Genomic DNA, 25,640 nt, shown 5'->3' with positions numbered 1-25,640 from the left:
ATTTATTTAAAAAAATATTAAATCACAAAATAATTTTTTATAATGATAAAAAATAATGGTGAGAATAAGACTTAACAGTATTAACATATGGAGAGACGGAGTTGAAAGAAACATATATTATCTGAGAATGCAGTTGTACAATAGCACTAATGTCCTAAGATAGATGGGGTTGCGGCGCTTCAATGATTTGAGATAGAATTTAAAATCTGTCTCACAATCAATTCGACCCAATAAATAGAGTTGGAGCTTCTCCCGCTAGTGAAAATGAACATTACACCAAAAAAATCCACGTTATCGTACCAATCAGCTGCGGACTGCCGTAAAGCTATCGTCTACACCAAACCATTAATCACCGACCAAGGCCCGCTATGATTAAAAGCTATTTTCTAGCAGGGAAAGGGAAGGAAAGGAAAGGAAATGAAATAAAATATCAACACAGGACAAGGAGGCCAAAAAAGCAACAGAGAAGAATATTCAAGAGCTACAGAAATGACTCTGGGCCTCATCAATGCGAATCCCGTGGTTCACGCTAAGAAGGAAAGGGTCGTCCGCTCCGAAGATCTTCACTGTGACGATGCTGTGGATCCACTCGATATCTATGATATCCTTTCTTTTTATTATCCACTTTCTTCAATTTTTTTTTTCTTTTGGGAATTTTAATTGTAATCGACTCAGTTAGTTCAGTGATCAGTAGTATTCTCTTTAAGCTTTTCTTCTTTTGTTGGGTTTTTGTTTTTGAATAAAAAGAAGTGATCTTTGACTGGAACTGCAAATTTTGTAAGGGATATAAGAGATCCAGAGCACCCATATTCACTGGAACAGCTCAGTGTTCTCTCAGAAGAATCAATCACCGTTGATGACAAGCTCGGCCGTATTTTGTGAGTAATTTTTTGTACTCATATTTCTATTTTTTTTTTCAGTATTGTTGCATGTTAGACCTCAAATTACCATTAAACTGAAGTTTGTCAGTTCCATTCTGAAAATTTGAACTCACAAAACCCTTTTTTTTTGCTTTAATTTGAAGAGAAAGATATGGAAGGGCTTTAAATTAAACCCACTAAGTTGGTGAATTGTTTGTGTGTTTTAGGATTACTTTTACTCCTACCATCCAACATTGCAGCATGGCAACAGTCATTGGCCTTTGTCTTAGAGTAAAATTACAAGAATGTTTCCCTCCTCATTACAAGGTCAGCGTTGCTGTTAATTGCTAAATTTTGATATATATCTATCTCTGTGCTCTTGTTTGTGTTGTGATTATTGGTACTCTATCTCTGGTTTGTGGAATGACTTGTTTAAATTTGTTCTTCCTGATAGTTCTCTGTCTAAGTTGCTGAACAATTTCTCCATTCATTTCATAGTTCATATGCAATTGATTTTTCACATGAACTTACTTGCAAAAATTACAGCAACCAATGAATTGGATCAATATGGATGGAACTGGGAAATTTTTTTTCAGGTCATTGTTGGATTTTTGCAGCAAACGAGTGCTTTTCATCCAATGATATGCCTAAACAAATTTACCCTGCAAATTTGTTTCATGATTTTGTACCCATAGGCATCTCCGCATATTTGGAATAAAACTTGGGGATAAAAATGTATTTCTGATATTCAGTATTCATAAGTCTGATGGTGCTTTTTTCACAGGTCGATATTAAAGTTTCTCCAGGATCTCATGCTGATGAAGAATCAGGTGAAGTTAAACTTGGCATTAATTTTGGTGCTTTTTGTTTTACTACCTTGTCCATTTATGTTGCCTTCACTCTAGTAGGCACATATCTTTAATCTATTAACTGGTCCAGTTATCACACTTGAGCATGTTCTTACTCATTCATTAACACATCTCAACCTTGATGTTTATGCATCTATGTTCTTCTCTCTTGCATCTTCTACCCCTAACACCATTTCGCCATTGGTCCTTTTACAGTGAATAAGCAGTTAAATGATAAAGAAAGAGTAGCTGCTGCTCTAGAGAACCCGAATCTGCGCCAACTTGTGGATGAGTGTCTTTACTCCAGTGAACTTTGATAAATCATATTCACTTACCTTTAGCAGCTGTACATAGAATTTAAGTAATGCAGCAAATGACTTGATACATAAAATTGATCTGACGAATTCAATTTATCCTATGTTGGTATGAATATTTGCTAATTCTCACAGATGCTTTAGCAGTCACAAGAATGAAAACATGGGATACAACGTAATGCATCCTGTGTAGTGTACATTTTCCAGTAACGTGTGGCTCATATCGTTTCAATTGGAACTTTACTCTCATGCCTGAGATGAAACCTGTTGAATTTCTTTTTTCCTTTTAGGTCTTTTTCCCCTTGTTGATTTCTATTGTTTTTTGGGCAAGTGAATCTCCTACAAGGGCAATTTCTGTGAGTTAAGGATCAACAGCACAGGCTTGATGCATTCTTAGTTCTCTGCCCATTGCTTTTCTTATGAGAAAGCAATAATAAAGGTCAAGTTTTCATTTCTATTCGTTAGGGATGCGGTAAACTGGAGGAAAGATAAATATAACGAAAATAGCGAACAAAAGCTCCTAAACTTACAAATATATATCACATATAAAAGTTAAGGCTAGCTCAATCAAGTTTGGAAAAAGAAGAAAAATATTTTAATTAAAAGTACAGTAGCATTTTCGCCTTTTAAACCAAAAAAATCATTTCTAGACATGCTGTAAAATTACACAGCATGGAGCAGCAAGCAGTTCAAAATTGCAGCATCTAAACATAAATGGAAGAAAGAGTACATAAATCAAGTTAATCTATTTTTCTGTTCGTATAAATTGCAGGGCAAGGATGCTGAGGATATAAGGATAGCACATAAATGTATTTTTTTTCTACTCAGACAATTTGAAGAGGAAGCGGCAGAAACTGCCTCGTGTTCTATCTCATAGTTAGCAGCGTGCAATAATTATTATAAGATTAATCTCTTTTCATCTGAACCTCATTATGATTTTCAGTTCCTCAGCAAACTCAGTTATTAAGTCTCTACAAGTTGATCTAATCCAGGCTTCACTGTCATGCTTTTGTGTTTTATACAAGTAAATTAACTAGCTGGTGGTGCAAGAGGTGTTGGCTCCGGAGCCACCTGAGCCCCCAAACGGCCACTAGCAATGTGAGTTGGCTTCTCATCAAATCCCCAGTACTTGGCTGTTTTTACATCATCCTGGGCCATCAACTGTGAGAACTCCTCATGGTCGTACTTCATCGTGGCTTTTCCCCCAAACTCACCGGGAAGATTATCAATATCAAAGAAAGACCCCATGAGCTCTACACTATCTTTATCCTTTGGATAAACAAATTTCACCTTCTGGGAAGTTTTTGGATCTAGGAAGTACTTGACAGCCTATAAAAATGGAAGTAAAAGTTCAATCATATAAGAGATTAAGGTGCTAAATATTATTAACATAAATGCACCAATTTATATGCATATTGTAGCTTAAGGAAACGAACCAAAGACTAACATCTTTTATACTGTGCTATCTCATAGCTTACACCAGTTATAAAAGGCAACTACAATAGCTAATCCTGAACACTTGATGCAAAAAATATGAAGCTTTTCCCCATTTTAATGATCTAGGCAAACGGACTGGCACACTAAAATATGAAACTACTTCTGACTTTTAAATTGGGTATTTCCCAAGCCCAAACAAAAATTATCTAACACATCTGTACAAACATAGCAATCACTCGATCAGTTGTCTGAAAATCAATAAGCATTCAGCTAATATCATAGACCAAAATGAACAGAAAGGACAAGATCACCAAACCTTATAGAATGCCTCAAAAATTCTTGGTGGATTATAGAGAAATGCTATAGCAAGCCTTTCAGGATAGTGATTCTGTAAAATGTTAATGATATCACGAGCTGTTCTAACTGAGATACTGTTGCTCAAAGATAATCCAGTGAAGTCTATTAACCAAGCCATTTGTTCTTGACCCTCTGCTAGGTTAAGGATGCTATTCTCAATAAGATAGACCAAATGGCGGATATTGTCTTCTGCACATGATGTGTTCTGCCAAGTATAACATAAAAGGTATTCATTTAGTATACTTGATTTTTCATATCCTTCAGAGGTTAAGGGGAATAATGATAAAAATAGCAATAAAAAAATGGTTCAAACCTGCATCCCTGGCCTCATTATGAGCACAGTCCTCCCATATCGATCATGAAAATTTGCTCTGAAGACTTTACCTGTTTCACCTTCATGTGATATTTCATGCTGGACATACGACATGTGTATGTTGTAAGTGAATGATTATGATCAAAGTGGAAGGAAAAAGTTATGTAAAGCTGAACAATATATAGAATACATCAGATGCCTATCATATAGAACATCAAAGTAAAGAAGACATGTAGGAAATAATACATATCACATACCCAGCGGATTTCTTCAGGCTTATAAGATGCCCTCCACTTGAGTGTCTCTTCTAACATTTTATGTGCCTTGTCAACATTCCAGTTTCGAGCTTCCAGATATCTCCTCAGGCAGGCATCAGTACAATACTTCAAACTACTTCCAGATAAAGGTCCAAGAGCTGCCCTGAGTTCACTGACCTGCTCATAGGAAAAAAGAAAGCACACAAAACAGATTCAGAGCCCTTATTGAATTTTTTTCTATCTTATTTTGTTCAAGTGATATTGATATTTCTCTACTTCCAATCCCTTAAATCATATGTCAAGCGAAATTCATACATCATATCAATCAATGCTACACCAATATGAGAGTTAACTTTTGTTCTCAAAATATTCTTGCAAAATGTTAATTGAATTTATAAACTCAATTTCACAGCAACAAATCAACATTTGATCACGAGGTGTAAGCAACTCATAGTAGATAATAAGTGGGAACCATGATAACTATCAAAGATGTTTGCTAGTAAAATGTAAATGGACCAAAAACAAATATAGGGAGAATAGAAGAGATTACAGATGTCCGTACATATTTGTTATACCTTAGCATCTTGTTGTGCAGCATCATTCTCGTGATGATTCTGCGAGTGCTTTCTCCAAAGAAACATGTTGACTGTCAATGGAAGTCAACCTGTAGCCAGTAATAATCATTAAAAAAAATTGCTGACACTAAAGCGATTTTTTTTTTTCGTTGGCGCTGTAAATTAAGATGGTGGGTTTTATCTAACAAAGGAGAAACCAATCAATCATACATAAGAGCATTGCAAAATCAAGAGAAAGAGAAACAGAGAGGGAACCAACATTTAGAAATGAACACTCTGCAGTATATTCACACCAAAAGTGACCAAGTGTGAATTTAATCTTACACGAAAACAGGATCAAATCTTCCCATGAAAAGATGATAAACTGTGGATTCTAATCTACCATAGACAATCCAGTAGGTGACAAAAACTCATTAAAGTCAACCTCTTGCTCCCCAGACAGGCTTTCCCCACCAACCCCACATCTCATAAAACCCAAAACTAATTGTATGTTTGGGTAGGAGGAAAAAATAAGAAAATTAACTTTATCGGTTTGTTTGAATATTCAGAGGAAAAATTGGAAGAAAACCAAAAAATTGAATAGAAAATAAAGTTATTTTCCTTCCCCTCATTTTACCATGGTGTAAGGAGAAGAGAGAGAGAGAATTTCTGATAATAATGACAGTGGTATGATCTATTCCATCAATCATCAGCAGAATCAACATAGAAAATAAAGCTATATGAACATCAAATGCCGATAACTAAGCCCACAGAATGGTTGACCAAATCCAAGCAATCCTAGAACTCTGGTTTCTAAGATTAATAATCAACATTAAGACACAGATTTCTCATCAAAATTAATAATATCTGAATCCATCAATAGCTACACCAGTCCTGGGAATTATATCTGACAATGAATACAGCTACTCATAAGAATCATCAAACTCAAGTGTACATCCCAAAAGTACATCGAACAATACCACAATCTGAAGGACCCACCAAATAAATAATTCAGCAGATCTAAAAAAGCCCATCAAGCTTTTCAAATCAGCTAAAAAAAACATAAATAAAAATACGGAAAAGAAAGGCAATTAAGCCTGACGATCCTTCTCCAATTTCAGAGACAACAAAAGTCGCACAAACAATGATTTTATCAATTTCAGAGTTACAAGACTGATGATCGGTAAAGAAACAAATGATAACTAACAAACAAACAAACCTGAAGAAGCTGAGAGAAGGGAGCTTTGAGTAATAATTAAAAACTATAGAAAATTGGTAGAGAGAGAGAGAGAATGTCCTTAGAAAAACAGTGGCATGAAGAAGACGAAGAAGGATGTGAAGGAGGAGGACCAGGAGGGCGTTAACATTGAGAGTGTTGGGGGCGTTTGGCGTTTATACAGGGAATAGAATCTACCGATTTGTCTGAGCGGGTTAGTGGACGCGTCCACCCTCAGTGGTCTGGTCAGGTAGGACCTTCACGTGTCTGCAGAATGCGCCCCATTCATTTTTTATTCCATTCTCCACCAGTACCACTGTACGACTTCTAAGACTGTGGGTCCGGTGAGATGGAATTCTATTGTTATTTTAATAATATTATAATCTTTATGTCAACTTTCCTTTTGAAACAATTATAATTTTAAATTATTAAAAAAAAGTTAAAAAATAGTTATTACTAGAAATATTAATATGATTAAAATACCATTATAGTATTTTTTTTTTTAAATAAATGCATTCAGGATAATGTGAAAGTAAAGTTGAAAAAAAAAACTAATGTTTCTTTGTTTTTTAAATAGGTTTATTGGCTATAAAAATTACAAATTTTTGAATTTTTATATTTATAGTTGAAATTTTTAATTTTAATAAAAATATTTTAATTTTTATTTATTATAATTGTAGTAATTTTTTAAATTAATTTTAATCAAATTTAAATTAACATTTTTAAGATGAATATAATTAAAAATTTAAATAAAATATTTTTTTAATATATATAAAAATAAAATAATAAAAATTATGGAATGAAGGAATATAATCCTGTAAGTTGCATGAATAAAAAATATATTATTATTTAAAAATCATAAAAATATATAATATATTAATAAAAACAATTGAGTCGTAGTGAAACTGACATTTTTTAAATATATTTGTCTAATTAATTAACAGTGGAAAATTTAAATTATTTGTGCTTATATATGTAGATTTTTTTTTATTTTTTTATAAATTATAACTAATAATGGTATTTTTTTTTCTATCAGTATATTAAAAATATTATATGTATTGATTGAAATTCTGAGTTGATATAAAATAAAAGTAAATATATTTTAATAGAAATGAAAATATAATAAAGTGAAAGAAAATAATATTAGGGGGGGATTCTAGAAATATGAAGCGGACGTTACGGTGAGGGCGCTGGAGAATGGAAGGTCAAATAATGAGAATTCTTACCCTTCTAGATGTCATGGGGTTTGGTATTCTTTTTTATTTTTATTTTTTTTTTTTTAGGCTTGTGAACAAAACAGCAAAATTACCGAACACGCAACCACCAAGTATAAACTTTTTTTTTGAAATGGTCATAAAATATAACCTTAAAACTAAATTTAAGATACTAAAATATATTTTAATTTATAATATAATATTAAAATAAATGGGATAGGAGGGCGTGAGTAGGATAAGCAGTATTCGGTTCAAATCGATAAAATTAATCGAACCGAATTGATTTAAAAATTTAGTTTAGTTTTTTATACATTTCGGTTCGGTTCGATTTTTAATTTCAAAAATTTCAGTTATTTCGGTTCGGTTCGGTTTTGATAAAAAAAACTGAAAAAATCAAACCGAACCGATTAGTGATAATAATATGTTTTTTCAATAATATAGAGAAATTAAATCATACTAAAATTAAAATATTTTAATTAAATTTTAAAATATTAAAAATAAAGTGTAAAAAATAAAAAAATTATTAAAAATCGAAATCGATCAAACCGAATCGAATCGAACCGAATCAGACCGATTCGGTTCGGTTTCTGATTAAAATCGATTCGGTTCGATTTTTATAAACACTAAAATTTCGATTTTCGATTTATTCGGTTCGATTCGGTTTTGAACCGAACCGACCGAATGCTGACCCTAGGCGTGAGGATTGTGACCAAAAATACGGAACACGCAACAAATAAACAACGGCCAACTGGCAACCTTTCGTTTAAGTATTTTAATAATAAAATAATCCTCAATTTAAATTTATATTTTTAATTACCATTCATTCTATACTTTTATAAATTATTCATAAATATTAGTAAGTTACAAATAAGCCCTTTTAATATTTATTTTTCAATGTAAAATATTAAAATTTAATGAATATAGAATAGTAATTTCCAAACATAAAAACTTACTTATTTAAATAGTTATAGCATATTTAAGAATCTATTTAAGAATTTATTAGTAAAATATATGGATGAAAAAGTAAATAAAATATTTAAAATCGAATGAAATTATTTTTTATTTAATTTAAAATAATTAATTTAAATTATTTAATAATTTTATATTTACTATTATATATAATTTTAATTTATTATATTTTATCGGCGTGGACCTTCCACAGTAATTCCATTCTAGTGGCTCCACCTCGTTTTTGTAATAGCTAATTTTGATTTATTATATTTTATTGACGTAAGATCTTCCACATCAATTACGTTTTAGCGGTTTGATCTTGTTTTATACAAATCTTATATGAGTAGTCCAAATGACCTTTAAACATAATTTTCACTTATTTTCAAAATATTTAATTCAATTTATTTAAAAATTTTATACAATTTCGATTTATGAATCCTATTAACGAAAAATAGTGCAACCAATTGGCTTTAACGTTATCAATAACATAAATTTTTAAGTCAAAATCTCAATAAATGAGATGGGATGTTACAGTCCACATCATGCAAGCAGGTGGTTTTAACATTGTCAATAACATAAATTTTAAGTAAAATCTCAATAAATGAGATGGAATGTTATGGAGTATTTCTCGCTTAAATAAAAGTATTAAATCCAAACTGGTATTATTACGTTTAAAATTTGGAGGAGAATTTTATTCTCATATATTATATTTGGTTTTGATAACTGTTGGGTTTCTCCATCCCATTACGAGGCCGGATCAATAGTAGCGGGCCACAATCAGAAGGCTCCTAAGCCTCCGAATAAGCCAGACCCAACCCGTTCATCCTCCTGATCGGACTCCTATTTAAGTCACTCAATCAGACCGGTCCGGCTCATTTCAGCCTTTAAGCCAGCCCTTTTCTAAATTCCGATCCTTTTTCCTCAAACCCGGCCACAAGAAGAAATGACTGCGGGTCCAGTCATTTCGCAACCCTGTCCACTCACGCGCCGAAGGGAATTAAATGCTTGCCTGACACAGGGATGGTCCTGAGATTATCTGTACGTATGGACCTGCACCAAGGGGTAGGTGGTCCTATAGCAGAAAGACCATCTCGCGTGAGGGGGAAGAAAGAGGATAAAAGGGATGGAACACTCTCCTCTAAGTTAAGTTTTTTCTAAGTTCACAAAACTCTTGTAAAACCCTATTTTCTGAATCTCATATCATCAATCGGCGTCGTCTGTGGGAACGAAGGAGATCTTTTCATCGCCGGAGTTCCACTCTTACAATACCCACTGAGATCCACGATGGCTAACCACAACGAAAACAATCTTGTCAACACCCCTAATGACCTGAGCTCCGCTCAGGAGGGACAACAATTCTCTTTTTCCAGTCCCACAACCCCAAACAACCAAACACCAATCCCCTTCAACCCCTCGCCAAGCTTGGCAGGAAACGTGCCCGGAGCTGCTCTATCCAACCAGGACCTTCAAACCATGGCCCTCCAACTACAAAATACTGCTCACTGGTTGGGGCAGATGATGCAACAAAGGGGCCTTAACACCCCGGTGAATGTGTTGCCAGTGGTAGAAGAACCCAAAACCAATGAACCTCGCCAACCTACCCTCAATCCTCCTCAAACAACCAGCCGAGAAACAGGAGAGAGAAGCAGGAGAGCTGGTGGAGAAATAGAGCCCGAAGCAAGGATTCACAGAAGGAGGGTGAGGGAGTTGATTGAGAATGACGAAGCCGACAGTTATTCCATCGAAACAACCAAGTGGACGAGAAGCGAAGTGGAGGAAGAGGAGTACCGCCGAGAGAAGAAACCCAGGCAGGAGGAGGAGAGTGTAGACCAAAAGCTGCAAAAGATGAAAGAGCAGCTCTTGTCTGAGTTGGGAACGAAGGATCAGAATCAAACTCTCTTGCCCACCTCTTCACCCTTCTCGAAGTGGGTGCAGCAGGATATCGTCCCCAAGAAGTTTATGATGCCTCCTATGGCAGCATATGACGGGGCTGGCAACCCGAGGGAGCATGTTCTCAACTACAAAACTTTTATGGAGTTGTAGACTCTGTCAGATGTCTTGATGTGCAAGGTATTCCCTACAACTCTGACAGGACCAGCGCGGGGAGCATCAGGAGTTTCGGGGATCTGGCTAACGCCTTCATCAGCCGGTTCATAGCCGGAGTGCCAGCAGAGAGAAAGACCAGTTACTTGGAGACGGTCAAGCAGAGGAAGGATGAATCGCTGAGGGAGTATGTGGCCCGTTTCAACACAGAGGCCCACAGATCCCCGAGCTGGATGAGAGTCGGGCGGTAGAGGCCATGCAGAAAGGGACGACCTCGCCCGAGTTCTTTGGCTCGTTGAGCAGGAAACCCCCGACCTCACTAGCAGAGCTCATGAAGAGGGCGGAGAAATACATAAGGCAGGATGATGCCTTAATAACGAGCAGGTTTGCCAAAGGGGCAGAAGACAGAGTAAAAACCCTCGAAAAAAAGAGGTCGGAGAGGCAGGAAAAGAAGCAAGGCAGAAGGCCTAAAACTTACAGACAGCCCTGGGAGCGAAGAGACTAAAGAACCCACCCTCCAAGGGTCCCAGAACAGAAATCGCTCCCTCCGTGGATTCCAGAGAGCCTGACCCTGCTCAACGCCTCCAGAGCCGAGGTGCTCATGGCAGTACAGGACAAGGAGTTCCTTCAATGGCCCAGACCTATGAAAGCTGAAGCAAACCAGCGAGATCCTGATAAATATTGTCAGTATCATCGTACACATGGCCATGACACCAACAACTGCTACCAGCTAATTGCTGAGATCGAGAGGCTGATAAAAAGGGGACACCTCAGAAACTTTGTGAAGAAACCGGAGGGACAAAGGCCTCGGCCCAACCCAGCGGAGCAAACATCCCGGAGAGCGGGAGCAGCACCAGTGAATGATGGGTCTAGTGGGACCATCAACATGATTGTTGGAGGCACTGGAGGTCGGATGAGCCGAAGGGGGAAGAAAAGGAGTCAAGAGGGGGAAAGCAGCAATACCGAGGTCATGCAGGTCATCGAGCACTCTCCATTGGCCATCGTTTTCTCTCCGGAGGATGCTCAGGGTGTTCAGATGCCTCATGACGACGCCCTTGTCATTGAAGCCGTCATTCACAACTACCGAGTGAAGAAGATCTTGGTGGATGATGGAAGCAAGGTGAACCTGCTACCCTATAGAGTCTTCCAACAGATGGGAATTCCCGAGGAACAACTAGTCCGGGACCAGGCCCCAATGAAAGGGATCGGAGGAATCCCGGTGCCAGTGGAGGGGAAGGTAAAGCTGGCTCTCACTTTAGGAGAGGCACCAAGGACTCGCACTCACTATGCGGTGTTCTTAGTGGTCAAACTCCCATTGAGCTACAATGCAATCCTGTTGAGACCCGCGCTGTTTGACTTTGAGGCCGTAACCAGCATCAGATATCTGGCTATGAAGTTCCCAATAGAGGCAGGAGTGGGTGTAGTCAGAGGACGTCAGGAGGAGGCGAGAGTAGTGTATCTGGCCACGGTATCAGAGCCGAGCTCGGCAGCAAAAAGGCTTGACTCAAAAGTCCTAGAAGTTAGGGACGAGAAAAAAAAGGCTAAAACAGAGCCGGTCGGAGAGCTGGAAACTTTTCCTCTATCAGAAACCGAGACGGATAAGGTCTTCAGTCTTAACGCCGGCCTAACTAAGGAGCAGAAAACTGAAGTCATGGCCCTGATCCGAGGTCACACGTCGAGCTTCGCCTGGAAGCCTTCTGACATGCCCGGGATTGACCCCGAGGTGATGATGCACAAGCTGAATGTCCTCCCTGAAGCTAGATCGGTGAAGCAGAAGAAAAGGGTAGTAGGAAGGGAGAAGCAACAGGCCACCGGGGAGGAGGTACGGAAGTTAGAAGAGGCAGGCTTTATCAGGGAAGTCATGTACTCGCAGTGGTTAGCAAATCCTGTATTAGTCAAAAAAGCCAATGGCAAATATAGGATGTGCATAGATTTTACTGACCTGAATCAGGCCTGTCCTAAAGATTGTTATCCCCTCCCTGATATTAATAAAATGGTCAATTCCACGGCCGGTTTTGATTACATGTCGTCTTTGTATGCTATGTCTGGGTATCACCAAATTCCAATAGACAGGTCGGATGAAGAAAAGACCTCGTTCATAATAGAAGATGGGACTTATTGTTATAAGGCCATGCCCTTCGGGCTGAAGAATGCCGGGGCAACATACCAAAGACTGATGAACAAGATTTTCAAAAATCAAATCGGCATAAATGTGGAAGTATATGTGGATGATATGGTGGTGAAGAGCCCGACCTTCCATCGACACTTGGTAGACCTCAGGGAGGTATTTGAGGTGTTGGAGCAGTACAGAATGTGGTTAAACCTGGCTAAGTGCACTTTCTTCATTAGGGGAGGGAAGTTCCTGGGGTATATGGTGAGTGGAAAAGGCATTGAGCCCAACCCGGAGAAAGTAGAAGCTATCCTGAATATGCCAGAGCCTACCTGTGTGAGGGATGTCCAGAGACTTACTGGGAGAGTGGTGGCGCTCAATCGGTTCATGTCGAGGTCGGCGGAGAGATGCTTGTCATTCTTTAAGAAGTTGAGGAAAGTGCCGAACTTTGAATGGACCGAGGACTGCCGAGAAGGTTTCAAAGAACTCAAGAGTTATCTTAGCTCGCCTCATGTGCTCAGCAGTCCAAGGGAAGGAGAAGAGCTCTTGATTTAATTGTCAGCCTCAGAACAAGCCGTTAGTGCCGTGCTGGTTAGGGTGGAAGGAGGGGAGCAGAAGCTTGTCTTCTATGTCAACAAGGTGCTTAAAGATGCCGAGATCAGATATTTGAACATCGAGAAGATTGCATATGCTCTGTTGCTAGCAGTTCGGAAGTTCAGGGTCTATCTGGAAAGCCATCAGGGAGTAGTAATGACAAACCAACCTCTGAAGAAGATTCTGCACAGGCCGAAAACCTCAGGTCGGATGCTGGCTTGGTCCATTGAGATTAGCCCTTACTATCTAGAGTACCGACCTCGGACCGCTATAAAATCTCAGGCCCTGGCTGATTTCATAGCAGAGTACACATTCAATGAAGAATAAAAGGGGCCGAGTAAGCTAGCTTCTGAAGCATCGGGAGAGGAGACAGAGGGGCAGTCCTCTCAGGAATTCGACTGGAAACTATACTTAGATGGGGCATCAGGCACCGGGGGCAGTGGCGCTGGAATACTGCTAAAGGGACCTGGAGAATTTAAGGTTTGCTATGCCCTACGCCTAGAATTCAAGGCCTCTAATAATATGGCAGAGTATGAAGCCCTAATAAATGGGATGCTGGTAGCAATAGAAGTGGGGGCGACCGACCTCGAAGTGAATAGTGACTCCCAGCTGGTGATTAATCAGATAACCGGGGCATATCAAGCCAGAGACCCAATCATGCAGAATTACCTGGCAAAGGTAAAAGCCATAGAAGCCGAGCTCAAGAGTCGAGGAATCACAGTGAAATACCAAAGAATACCCAGAGAGGAGAATGAGGAAGCAAACTTGCTCAGTCGGTTGACCAAAGAAGAACTAGAATAACTTCCTGATGAGGTATACATATAGTATGTCAGCACGCCCGCCTTTAATAAAACAGTCACTGTATTTCAGGTGGAGCAAAACCAGAACTGGATGACCCCATACCTAGAATACTTAGAGAAGGGAAAGCTTCCCGAAGATAAGAACGACGCAAAAAAGATAGCGGCCCGAGCTGCCAATTATCAAGCCATAAGGGGAACTTTGTACAGAAGGGGGAAATCCAGCCCGTGGCTCCGCTGTGTGAGCCCAGAAGAGGCAATAAAGGTGATGGAAGAAATACATAGAGGAATGTGCGGAGCCCACGAAGGAGCAGGAACGCTGGCTAATAAGATATTCAGGCAAGGGTACTACTGGCCCACCGTTAAGAAGGAAGCATAAGAGTTTGTCCGAAGATGTGATGTCTGCTAGAGATTTGCCAACGCCATCAATATCCCAGCCACTCCTCAATCCAGCATCTCCAGCCCGTGGCCGTTCTCGCAGTGGGGAATAGACATCCTGGGACCCTTTTCCAAAACCACGAGGCAGAAAAAGTTTGTAGTAGTGGCTGTGGAGTACTTCTCGAAATGGCCAGAGGCGGAAGCAATCCCCACAATAACAACTCGCAAGATGATAGATTTTTTATGGGGAATATCATCTGCAGATTTGGAGTACCGAGGGTACTTATCTTAGATAACGACAGACAATTCGACTGCAGTGCCTTCAGGGCGTTCACAGCAAACTTGGGCATATGGCACAAATTCTCCTCGGTAGCTCATCCTCAGACCAACAGCCAGACAGAGGTCACCAACAGAGCTATCCTCCATGGGTTGAAAAAACGGCTGGATGGGGCAAAGGCGAATTGGGCAGAAGAACTCAACAGTATCTTGTGGGCACTTCGAACTACCCCCAGGTCGTCCACTAAAGAAACATCTTTTGCACTTGCATTTGGCACTGAGGCCGTAGTCCCAATCGAGCTACAAGTTCCTATACATCGGGTCCAGTTCAATGATGAGAACGCGAATAGCGATAAGCTGAGAAGTAACTTTGATGCCCTAGAGGAAGTTAGGGAAGAAGCCCAAATTCGAACCGCCGCTTATCAACAAAGAGTTGCCCGTTATTACAATCAAAGGGTCAGGGAAAGAAGCCTGAAGGTAGGGGACCTGGCCCTGAGAAACCTAGAAGCTACAGGAAAAAGAGCGGCGGCAGGCAAGTTGGCACCGACCTGGGAGAGCCCGTTCAGAATAACAAAAGTAGTCAAGCCAGGGGTATATCGAATCGAGGATATGCAGGGAAACCCTGAGTCTCACGCCTGGAATATCCAGCACCTGAAGAGGTACTTCCCTTATAATATTTGTAAAAAGAACTTCTTGTATTATGAAAACATGAATGAATGGAATAACATCACCTTTTGTCGGAGCAATGATTATCTCTATTACTGTGAGTATTAACCCTCTCAGAAAAAGAAAAGAACAGATCCCAGAAGACCTCAATGAGGTAGGTGACCGGGCTCTCAAAAACACCCCCACCACCACAAAACTGGCAGAGATAACGAAGCGGCAGTAAGGCCATTGAGCTCGAATCTTACAGAAGACCTCAAGGAAGTACAAGGCTAGGATCCCTAAGATCTCCTGGCACAAAACAGCCGGTGAGATCCACAAGATCTCCCGGAGCAAAAATGGCCGGTGAGATCCACAAGATCTCCGGCCGGTAAGATCTCCAAGATCTCCCGGAGCAAACAAAAACAGCGGCATACAATGACAACACGCAAAAACAACTCATGAAAAATGGGCCCAGAATCACCAATGAAAGACCAGATCCTGACCTCCCAAAGGAGCTCGGGACCTAAGAGGAAGAGACTCTGATCTCACAGCCAAAGGAGGCAAAGTGCCGTGCCGACCTCAAAAAGATACTAAGGCAGAAATAAAAAGTCTAAATCCGAACTCGGATTACAAGTTGTTAAGACGCCGACCCCAAAATTAACTGATGACACTAAACCGGCTCGACTAGCCTAGAGAAAGATCTAAGCGGTAAAGGACCCAGCCGAGGCATACCCGAGAACTGAATCATCAGACGAAAGACGATAAGGGGCCAAAAGTGCCGACCTGAAAACACGAACTCAGAAAACCAAGCAAAAGAAAGCCGAGCTCAGAAAGCTCAAAAATCAAACTGAAGAAAACACACCTCCTATAAGCTAAGAAAAAATCCAATGGCGTGAGAAGATAAGGCCTCAGCCTCAGATCCTGTCAGAATAGAATTAAAACTAAGAAGGCCAGCCCTGTTTATCCCCTTAAAAGGTACATGATCCATTTTACTTTGATTATACAAAGGCTATACGTCTGAGATCATATGCATAAAGTAATGAAAAGAAAATTGAGGACAACTGGTCAACTGTTAAAAACTGAGCTCAGGCTGAGGACCTAATGGGGTCAGAACCCGTAAAGGAGCACAGCTCAGGGTCTTATCCTTACGATAAATCCAGCTCGGAAAAAGCCTACAGATGAGAAGGCCCCTGTGAAATTGAAAAAATTTACAAGCCAGAAGCCAAGTCTTGGGCTAAGTCTTCATCCCTGGTTAGCTTAAAAGCAAGCGGTAAGGGACTGTGTGCTCAATTCTTTATGAATTACGGGGAATAGTTTGAGTATTTCATTTTGAAAAAATTTGAACAAATTGTGCTTGTAATAGTTTAGATAGCTCGGTAGAGTATTAAAAAACAGACAAAGGTAAAAACAATTCAAGCATAAACACAAAACAGGAAATAACTCAGGTATGAACATGAAGTAAGAGACAGAAATAAATTTTCATTAAAAGAAAAGTATATTACAGCCTATTCTCATCACCTACGCGGAATAGAAGGAAGACCGTCCTTAAAGGACTTACATGCCTAGGGGCACCATCATCTACATAATCTGCATTTATCCTATCTACATTGCTGATCATGGGAGACCCAGCACTCTCTGGCTCAGACCTTCCAGTACCCTCAAAAGGAGATTCAAGCCGGATAAAAGAGAACCTTCAATGACAACAGATGGGATATGACACTTGGCAAATTCAGTAGTGTAATACCCGGCTAGATTCCGGCATCGAAATCCCCACCTTCCGTGATTTCATGGTTTTAAATGAAAAAGAATTGAGTTTTGAAAAGAAAAAGAATTGAGTTTTGAAAAGAAAAGACCAAGGAGGCATTTGCCAGGTTCGGCCGCCGAAAGTGAAGTTCGGCCGCCGAACATGGGAAGGTTTCGGGAGCGCTTTTGGCCTCCGAAAGTTTTGTTTGAACGAACGAAGGTTCGGCCGCCGAACCTCAAGTTTGGCCGCCGAACATGCATGAGTTTAGGGGGCACGTTAGGCTGCCGAAAGTTGTTGACCACGCCACCTATAAAGAGCCCTCAGATCAGAAATGGGTGAGTTTTCTCCCCATTCTCGAACTCAGGTGAGTTTTTGTACTCCTTTGGTCGTTTTCATGCTTTCTCTACCCATCCCTCAAGTTTTTCATGAATTCTACCCTTGTTTTGAAGTTTTGAAGCTTAAATAGGAGTTTTGGGAGCTTGGAGGCTTTTGGAGCTTGGATCCTCCACACTTCCGAGTTAGGGATCGCTCCACCCCTCGATTTTCAAGAGGTAAGTGTAGATCCTTGCTTTCCTTGTGTTTTAATGAAGTTTTAAGTAAGTTTAAACAAGTTTTGATGGTTGAGTATGGGTAGATATGCATGTTAGGGTTTATGTGGGTTTTATGCCCAATGTATGTTTATGTGCTGATTGTTGGGGGCCTGGACTAGTGTTTATGCCCTATATGCATGTGGGAGAGTGTATGCATGATTGGGAGAGAGCAAGTGAGGTTTTGAGTAGTTTTGATGGTTTTGGCTTATGTGGGTCATAAGCTCTTTATGTATGCTCTATGATGTTTTTGTTGGAGTTTAAGCTTATTTAAGCTCCTTTGTGCATGGTTAAGTGTTTATACATGTTTTTAAGAGGTTGGATGCTTGTTTGGGGTGTTTGGTAAGGTTTTGGAGGCTGGTATGCACGAGAGGCTGAGTTCTGATGAACTCAGGTTCGGAAGCCGAAGGTAGTTTCGGCCGCCGAACCTGCCTATGGATGCATGGTTTGGCCGCCAAACCTTGCCCCTGAAAGTTGAGTTTTGGCTTGAAAGCAGACTTTCGGCCGTCGAAGGAAGGTTCGGCCGCCGAAAGTGCCTGACTTTCGTCTCTGGAGAGGGACTTTCGGCCGCCGAAGGTACCGCTGAAAATGCCCGAGTTTTGTCTCTGGAGAGAGGGTTCGGCCGCCGAAGGTGCCGCCGAAAGTGCCATGTCCAGCCTTTTCATGGTTGTTTCCTATGCATGTTTTGGTGTTGTTTTAGGGGGTTTTTGGGTAGTTGTTTATGAGTTGTTTAGAGTGTGTTTGGCACCTCATTAGAGTCCACCTGTGTAGGATCGGACCTGAGGAACCAAGGTGTTTGGCAGTATTAGCTGCTTCAGAGTCAGTCCAGAGCTAGTCAAAGGTGAGTAGAACATAACTCTTTTAATATCAAAGAAATTATGTTTAAAGCACGTTCATGCATCACGGATACCATATTATGTAATAGGTTGTTGCATTAGAGATCACAAATATGTTGCATTGCATAATACGATGATGATGATGTGGATGGATTTTGGATGATCCATTAGCCCTCAGTATGACATGATATGACACGATATCACATGTATGACATGATATATGATGGAAAGACCAGGTGTGGCCGTATCGCCCCTGGTATAGAGGAAGAGAAGTCCAGGTGTGGCCGTATCGCCCCTGGCATAGAGTATGTGAAGTCCAGGCGTGGCTGTATCGCCCCTGGCATAGAGCATTGCTGAACTTGTTATGATATGACATCTATATGTAGAGGGCTATTGGTGACAAATTCATCCTTGATGTGTATTGTTTGTGATGTGATGCATGTCATGAAAGCATATGATATAATAAACTGTTTTCCTACTTAGTTCTGCTCACTGGGCTTTTTAGCTCACCCCTCTCCCCTAACCCCAGGTTGCAGGGACAGAGATAGTTCAGGAGGTCAGCAGGTTATGGCTATGGTCATGTATATGTAATAGGATAGTAGTGGACATGATGTATTTGTAAAGTTATGAAATGATGTAAAAGTATGTATTGAAATGTAAGGCTATGTAATGATGTCATTGAGGAGATCATAGTTGTGCTTGACCCTAGTTTGTATGTTAATCCCTTTGTTTACATGATCTGTCAAATCTAACGGTTTAATGATGTTTTAAGTAAGCCAAACTCACTATATGTTATGTTACCCCATTGGAGCTTTGTTGAGGACTCCAGTGTGGGGTTGATGATTATGTATTTGAATAGTGCATGCACATGTTGAGTTTGGTGATTGAATGAAATGAAAAGTTAAAAAATTTTATGTATGTGTTGATCATGTACGGGATTAAACAGGTTTGCAGGATGAATGTTTGGCTTGCTACGGGTCCCGGCAGCCTTAAGCCGATCTGGATCCTAGCGCCGGTAGCGGTCCGATTTTTGGGCTGTTACAAGTAGCGCTGTCACCCTTTTGCTTACTTAAAGTAGCACAAGAAAGCCGGTAAAGCATTCTAAAGGGCAATGGAACAAGTAAATGTTGCAAACCTACACACATACTATGTTGGACTAAGTTTAGCAAATTACCCTTGCTTCCTGGTTTAAACATAGCCATCAACGCATTGTCCCTACTTGCATATTTGTAAGCTAAACTTTGAATATCACAGAACACATATCGGAAAGCATCAACAGAAGCTTGACTGAGTGCAGTAGATCTCTGTTTCTCATAGCACAAGCGCTCTACATCAAAATCAACAGCAAACTGAACATCTTCACCATTCCCAGCAAGGAAATCCTGACACGAATCTACCATGATCTGCTTTATATTACATGTGTGAGCCGTATCTTGTATTCCATAATAAACTTCAGAAATCATGTTATTCCTTGGAATTGAATCAGGAGCAGACATCAGAGATACCACGGGAGCGTCCTTTTTCTTCTCAAGAGGAGGGAGGATAGGAGCCGGTCTCCTAGAAGCCCGGGATTCCTTTGGAATGGGAACCGAGGCCGGCATTTCGGTAGGGGCAGGACGCTTGCCCCCGACCTCCTCCGCTACACTCCCGCCATCTGCAAAATCGGACTCCCTCTGCTCTGTAACCTGAACACCCTCGACTGAAGCCCCCTGAACATTCCCCACAAGCGCGATCTTAGTCTCACTTGCAAGGACCTTCACCTCGGCTGTGGAGGTCTCGAGTCCCCCTCCAAGAGCATCACTAGAGGGCAAGGCAGGCTTCTTCCCCATCAACCCGGAGTTCTCGTTCGATCTCGAAGTCCGTGGAGACCTAGGGGCTTGAACAGCTTGAGTGGCCGAGCCCGACTTGCTGCAACTTGATGACCTTGAAGATCTAGCATCTCGAGGGCCTAGCTTCGTAGCTCGGGCAGGAGCAGGGGAAGGAGGCCGGAAAGACAACTTGGACGATCTTACTTCGGCCACTTGTTGGGAAGTCTCCTCCCTCGATCGCCCCGCTAGGAAGGCGCCCGAGGCAGTATTCATGTCTTACCAGGAGAGCACGAAATTCTTAGAGGGCTTAATCTGATCCATTTTCATTTCAGAAGCTGCAAAAAATCCAAAATCGGGGCAAGTCAGAAGATTTCTCAGCGAAAATCACAAAAGGAAGATTAAAATGGGCCTCCACGAGGGACAAAGTAATAAGATTTTTGGCTCGCCTTGACCCCTTGAAGAAGGCGATGAATAGACGCGCCGTGGGTGTGAACCCCCAGCTCAGACAAACAGATTCGAAGGAAGACAAAATCAAGCTCACATCTTTCTGAGAGCCGATCAAACCAGAAGGATGAGGATCAAGGAGAACGATTCTCCCCTTCTGGCAAGGGGCACTAACGTAAAAAAAAAAAGGGATATCCAGGTATTTCCTGGGAATGAAGTTTCAGATGTTAGACGGGGTGATGCTAAACTCTAGGTTGACGGCATCCGAGAGATTAGAGCTATCCCCGGTAAAAGAAGAAACATACCGTGAAAATAAAAACAGGGAAACGCAGATAGCAGCGTGCACGAATGACCGAGGAAAGCAGGAACTGGGAAAAGATGGAGAAAATTTGGAAATCGATATGACGATAAGGTGAAAGGGTGTTTTGAGGCAAACTGTATTTAGATGGTGCGGTCATAATGATTCTCGGTATTTACCCCCTCATCAGTCGAGCAATAACTGATGAGAAGGTAAAGGGGCATTTGATGACCGCTGGGTTTCTCCATCCCATTACGAGGCCGGGCCGATAGTAGCAGCTCACAATCAGAAGGTTCCTAAGCCCCCGAATAAGCCAGGCCCAACCCGTTCATCCTCCTGATCGGACTCCTATTTAAGTCACTCAATCAGACCGGTCCGGTCCATTTCAGCCTTTAAGCCAACCCTTTCCTAGGTTTCGGTCCTTTTTCCTCAAACCCGACCACAAGAAGAAATGACTGCAGGTTCAGTCATTTCGCAGCCCTGTCCACTCACGCGCCGAAGGAAATTAAATGCTTGCCTGACATATGGATTGTCCTGAGGTTATCTGTACATACGGACCTACACCAAGGGGTAGGTGGTCCTATAGTGGAAAGGTCATCTCGCGTGAGGGGGAAGAAAGAGGATAAAAGGGAGGAAACATTCTCCTCTAAGTTAAGTTTTTTCTAAGTTCACAAAACCCTTTTAAAACCCTATTTTCTGAATTTCAGATCATCAGGTTTAATCCTAATTTTTTATAAAATTTGATTAAATTCTATGTATTTGTGTGTTTAATTTGAATCAAAATTAGAATTTAATTATATGAACTAATTCCATAGAATTGATTATAATTAAAATCAATCTTTTACAAATTTGAAATGAATTTCACAAAAAGTTACAATTATTAAAATGTCTTTGAAATTTTTTAGTGTTTTGTTAATTTCAAATTTATTGTTATTTAAAATTTTTTAAAGAAATTTCTTAATATTTAAATGATAGATGAATTATATATATATGCAATTGTATATATTTTTTCTCTCATGCGACTAAATTAAATTTTTTAACTTTTAATTTAATTTAATTCTCGAAGCATCCCTCCTAGCTATAATACAAACTTTTTTTTTTTTTTGGGAAAATCCTCTCGATCCTTTTTTTTTTAGGAGTTGGTACTTGTCTCATATCAATTAGTGGTAGTGAGGCTCTCTCCTCCTCTTTACCTAGAGTTTGGGTTGCCTTTCCACCTTGAGGTGGGGTATATATATTTACTTGCTATTGTCTTTGCGTTGGTTGATTTTTGTTCTCTTTTGATTGCAAGTGGGTTTCATGGTCAGGACTCTCAAACTTCTCGTGTCTTTCTATTAGAGTTGTATACCGACAAGAAAGACTCTAGTTTTAAAGCATCAACTCCACACCTGCATTATCAATCTTCTCTTTGCTTTCCCAAACCAATTCTTGATAATTGCCACCGCACAAACCATCCTGTAGACTGAAACAATCCACCAAAAAACCCCTACAACAACAAATATATAAAACCAATTCCCAAAAATTATAGTTCTAATAAATACCATCCATTCAGTAATTAAGATATTCTCTACAGTACCAACTTCTAAGACTAAATATTCATGAAGGATAAAAAAACATCCCTCTCCTTTTTTAATATTTTAAAATTATGATCTACTTTCTCTTTTATATTTTTCTTTTTATATTATCATCGATATATAAATAAATTATTATAACCCAATTTCATTTTATTTTCAATCATTTATTATTAAATACACTTCTCATTAATGAAAATATCTTTAAAAAAATTTAATCTTTTTTTTTTTGAAATGAAAATTTTAATATCTTTAAAATGTATATAATTAAAATATTAATATAACAAAATTATAACCATGGCAATGAGTTAAAAAAATTTTATCACTTTGACAGTAAATAAACACCAGTAGACTTCAGATCTGGGCGGATTTGAACCACCAACCTCTCGAAGCCCAATTGGGGTTTCAAGCGCTCTGCCACTTTGAGCTTACAGATCTTCCGGACATGCCGCGTTATTGACCACAATTTTCCAGATATTTTATATACAGCTTCATCATAATAATAATATTAAATAAACATACCATCTTATTTTTCATCCTACAATCAAAATCCACAACTATTTTTAATTATCAATTCATGATTCTAACACCAAGTTCAAACTTTTCAAGCCAAGAACCTTTTAAAATTCTAGTCGTTTCGGGAAAAAATTTATAGCAACAAATATTAATTAAAACCGATAATCATATCAATATTCGTTTGGCGTTCATTCGTCGCCCATTCAGAAAATTGTCATAAAACCATGCATATATCTATATACAGTGCTTTCTTTTCGATTGCATGAACAGTCGGACTATCCAACCATTTCCATCAAATTTACAATATTTTCAAAACCCCTTGGACTACAAATTTATTTGTAAAATGAAAAACACCTTCATTTGTTGTGGTACCAAAAAACAAATAGCCTAGATGACGAACTTGGAAAAAATATTTGTGCAAAAGAAACAAGTGCTCTCAAAACAGTCCACATCCAAAACCTCAAAATGAAATTTCTAATTATAGACGCAGCAACACATAAACCACCCCAAATAATATGAACATGAGTTAAATTTGATAATTCATGTACTGATGGGTACCAACTACCGCGCTGGTATTAAACATAGTCTAAAAATTAACTACAGGCTCAAATGAATTCGTAAACATGGTGAGGAAGTGCAAACAAAAACATCTAACCACTTGATGTTGTCACCTTTACAGTTGCGCTTGAGCCCTCCTCAGCAATGGCATCCTCCATAAACAAGCAAGAGAACAAACTAGGAAGGACATCCATGTTACAAAAGATCACCAAGAACAAAAAAGAGGAAATTGACTTGGACAAATACATTATACACTACGAATCATATTAAAAATTCCAAATTAAATTATACAGTAATAGAATTTGGAAATACACAGCATCTGGCGATTTTGATGATCCAACAAATCAACTAAATAATATTTGACAAAGAAGGGAAACGCTTGGATGGAAAAATATAATTAAATGTATTGCCTTTGATGTAGATTTAAATAACAATAACTAAAGATAAATGTCATTTAATTGCAGAATAACGAGACAGCTGAAATTTGTTGATTTGCAGGAGGAGAATTCATGAATCAACATGGGCAGTGATTTTTTTTTTCTGGGTTAAAAACGATAAACCATATATCATTGAACGCAATTTCCTTTTACCTTGAAAGGTTATCCAGTTTCGAAGAACTCCACAATACGATAACTGCCAATTTCAAACATCCAACACATTATTTAGTTGTACCCTTTTGAAAGGGATCTTAATCAAAGGAAAGTATTGCCGCCAAATAGCTAGCAAGCATGATGCAAATATAGATTTGAATTAAATAATTTAGACCTTTAGAACAAAATCGAATTTGAGAAGTCAGTCAGAGAGTACCTCCAGAGCAAATGCCTTCAAGTTGCAATATGTTGATGCGCCTCTAGAGATCTGTTGTATCAGTTACGGATTGGAATTGTGGCGGTTAACAAAAATAAGAAAGCGGAACAAAACACACACCAGCGAGAGGAGAACCCGGGCAATCCCCGTGCGATCTCCACTCACAAAACTCGAAATCAATAATTTTATTAAGAATAGGGTGACCTGCCATGCAAGCGCACCTGTCATGGCAAAGGTCGGATGACAAAGATATTAACCAAGGACTACGAGACCCCATAAATTAGACAATATTGGGCTTTTCGTCCTGACATATCTTATACATCCATGCATCACAAATCCCATCTCCCGCTATCCACATCAATCAACGAATTACATCTCTTTTTAGCCTCATATAATTGCGTGATACAAGCGCTACCCAGCAAAGATCAGAAACGAGATCGAAGGTAGTCATGCATATCGAACTTCCAGCCACGAATCAACACCACCAGGAGGAAATAAACTGCGACTGAATTATCCCATGGACATCATGTTTTGTCAAACAACAAAGACCTGCAGAAACAACACCAGGGAAACGGAGGGAAAGGAATAGCCGTTTTGGGTGATAACAACTAAAAAACAAAAAAAAAATCATCAAATCTACAAAAATTTATTTGCAATGAAATTTTTGCAAGAAAAAAATTCAAAAAAATTCATTTAAATTTAGCCATAATTTCATCTTCATTCGTGGGAAATTTTAAAATTAAAAAGACTTGATTTTTTTTTATTTCAAGGGAGAAAATTGCTAAAAAATAAATCAATTAAATTGATTTCTTGAAAAATTCTTGATTCCAAAGCGTCAAAATGTCCATGGAGGTAAAAGTTGAAACAGAAAGCAACAGATGCATCACAGATCTATAATAAACTTTAAGTATGATCAATCACTCAAACCATATCTGAAACCAGGCTTAAAAATACAAGAACAAAAAAAGAGGGAATACAACGAACCTGCAGCATGTTAAACCATATATTGAACGATCCAATTCGAACTTCTCATGAAACTAGAATCAGATTGTAGATCAAAGAAAGATCTAAAAGATTGGACAAACAATATAACTGGAAGAGAATCCATGAAGAGGAGATCTGATTGAAAGATGGCACAGAATAAGGAGAAGGAGATGAAAAGAAAAAGGATGCTCATCCTATTACTATATAGGGGGGCTGCGTAGAACGAACGCACAAGATTAACGAAAAAGCGGAAAGATCGATGGCTAAGAATAGGTGAACGTGGCTGAGTTGGTGCCCTTCCAAGGCTTGACGATTAGGTAGTG

The 25,640-nt window shown here is 39.4% G+C and overlaps 2 protein-coding genes and 1 long non-coding RNA gene across 4 annotated transcripts; 1 reads left to right on the top strand and 2 right to left on the bottom strand.

Moving 5' to 3' along the window:
• Window positions 1-219: 219 nt before the first annotated feature.
• Window positions 220-2,154, top strand: LOC110601252 (protein AE7-like 1). Its single transcript, XM_021738322.2, has 5 exons — window positions 220-601; window positions 773-878; window positions 1,088-1,187; window positions 1,645-1,690; window positions 1,925-2,154. The coding sequence occupies exons 1-5, from the start codon at window positions 490-492 to the stop codon at window positions 2,023-2,025; spliced, it is 465 nt and encodes a 154-aa protein (XP_021594014.1). The 5' UTR covers window positions 220-489; the 3' UTR covers window positions 2,026-2,154.
• Window positions 2,155-2,749: 595 nt separating this feature from the next.
• Window positions 2,750-6,393, bottom strand: LOC110601242 (CRAL-TRIO domain-containing protein C23B6.04c). Its single transcript, XM_021738311.2, has 6 exons — window positions 6,160-6,393; window positions 4,962-5,050; window positions 4,387-4,563; window positions 4,130-4,228; window positions 3,776-4,021; window positions 2,750-3,351 (listed from the first exon to the last, which is right to left on the bottom strand). Exons 2-6 carry the CDS (start codon window positions 5,025-5,027, stop codon window positions 3,052-3,054), a joined length of 888 nt encoding a protein of 295 aa, XP_021594003.1. The 5' UTR covers window positions 5,028-5,050; window positions 6,160-6,393; the 3' UTR covers window positions 2,750-3,051.
• A 17,026-nt stretch (window positions 6,394-23,419) lies between these two features.
• LOC110601228 lies at window positions 23,420-25,640 on the bottom strand. 2 transcript variants are annotated; one of them, XR_002485793.2, is made up of 2 exons: window positions 25,318-25,640; window positions 23,420-24,941 (listed from the first exon to the last, which is right to left on the bottom strand). It is a non-coding gene; the product is annotated as an uncharacterized LOC110601228 (long non-coding RNA). The 2 variants fall into 2 exon arrangements; XR_006351205.1 differs by having other exon boundaries at window positions 23,420-24,882.

This window comes from Manihot esculenta, chromosome 1 (assembly GCF_001659605.2).
Source record: "Manihot esculenta cultivar AM560-2 chromosome 1, M.esculenta_v8, whole genome shotgun sequence".
Classification (NCBI taxonomy): Eukaryota; Viridiplantae; Streptophyta; class Magnoliopsida; order Malpighiales; family Euphorbiaceae; genus Manihot; species Manihot esculenta.
This window is presented reverse-complemented; position numbering and strand designations above follow the sequence as displayed.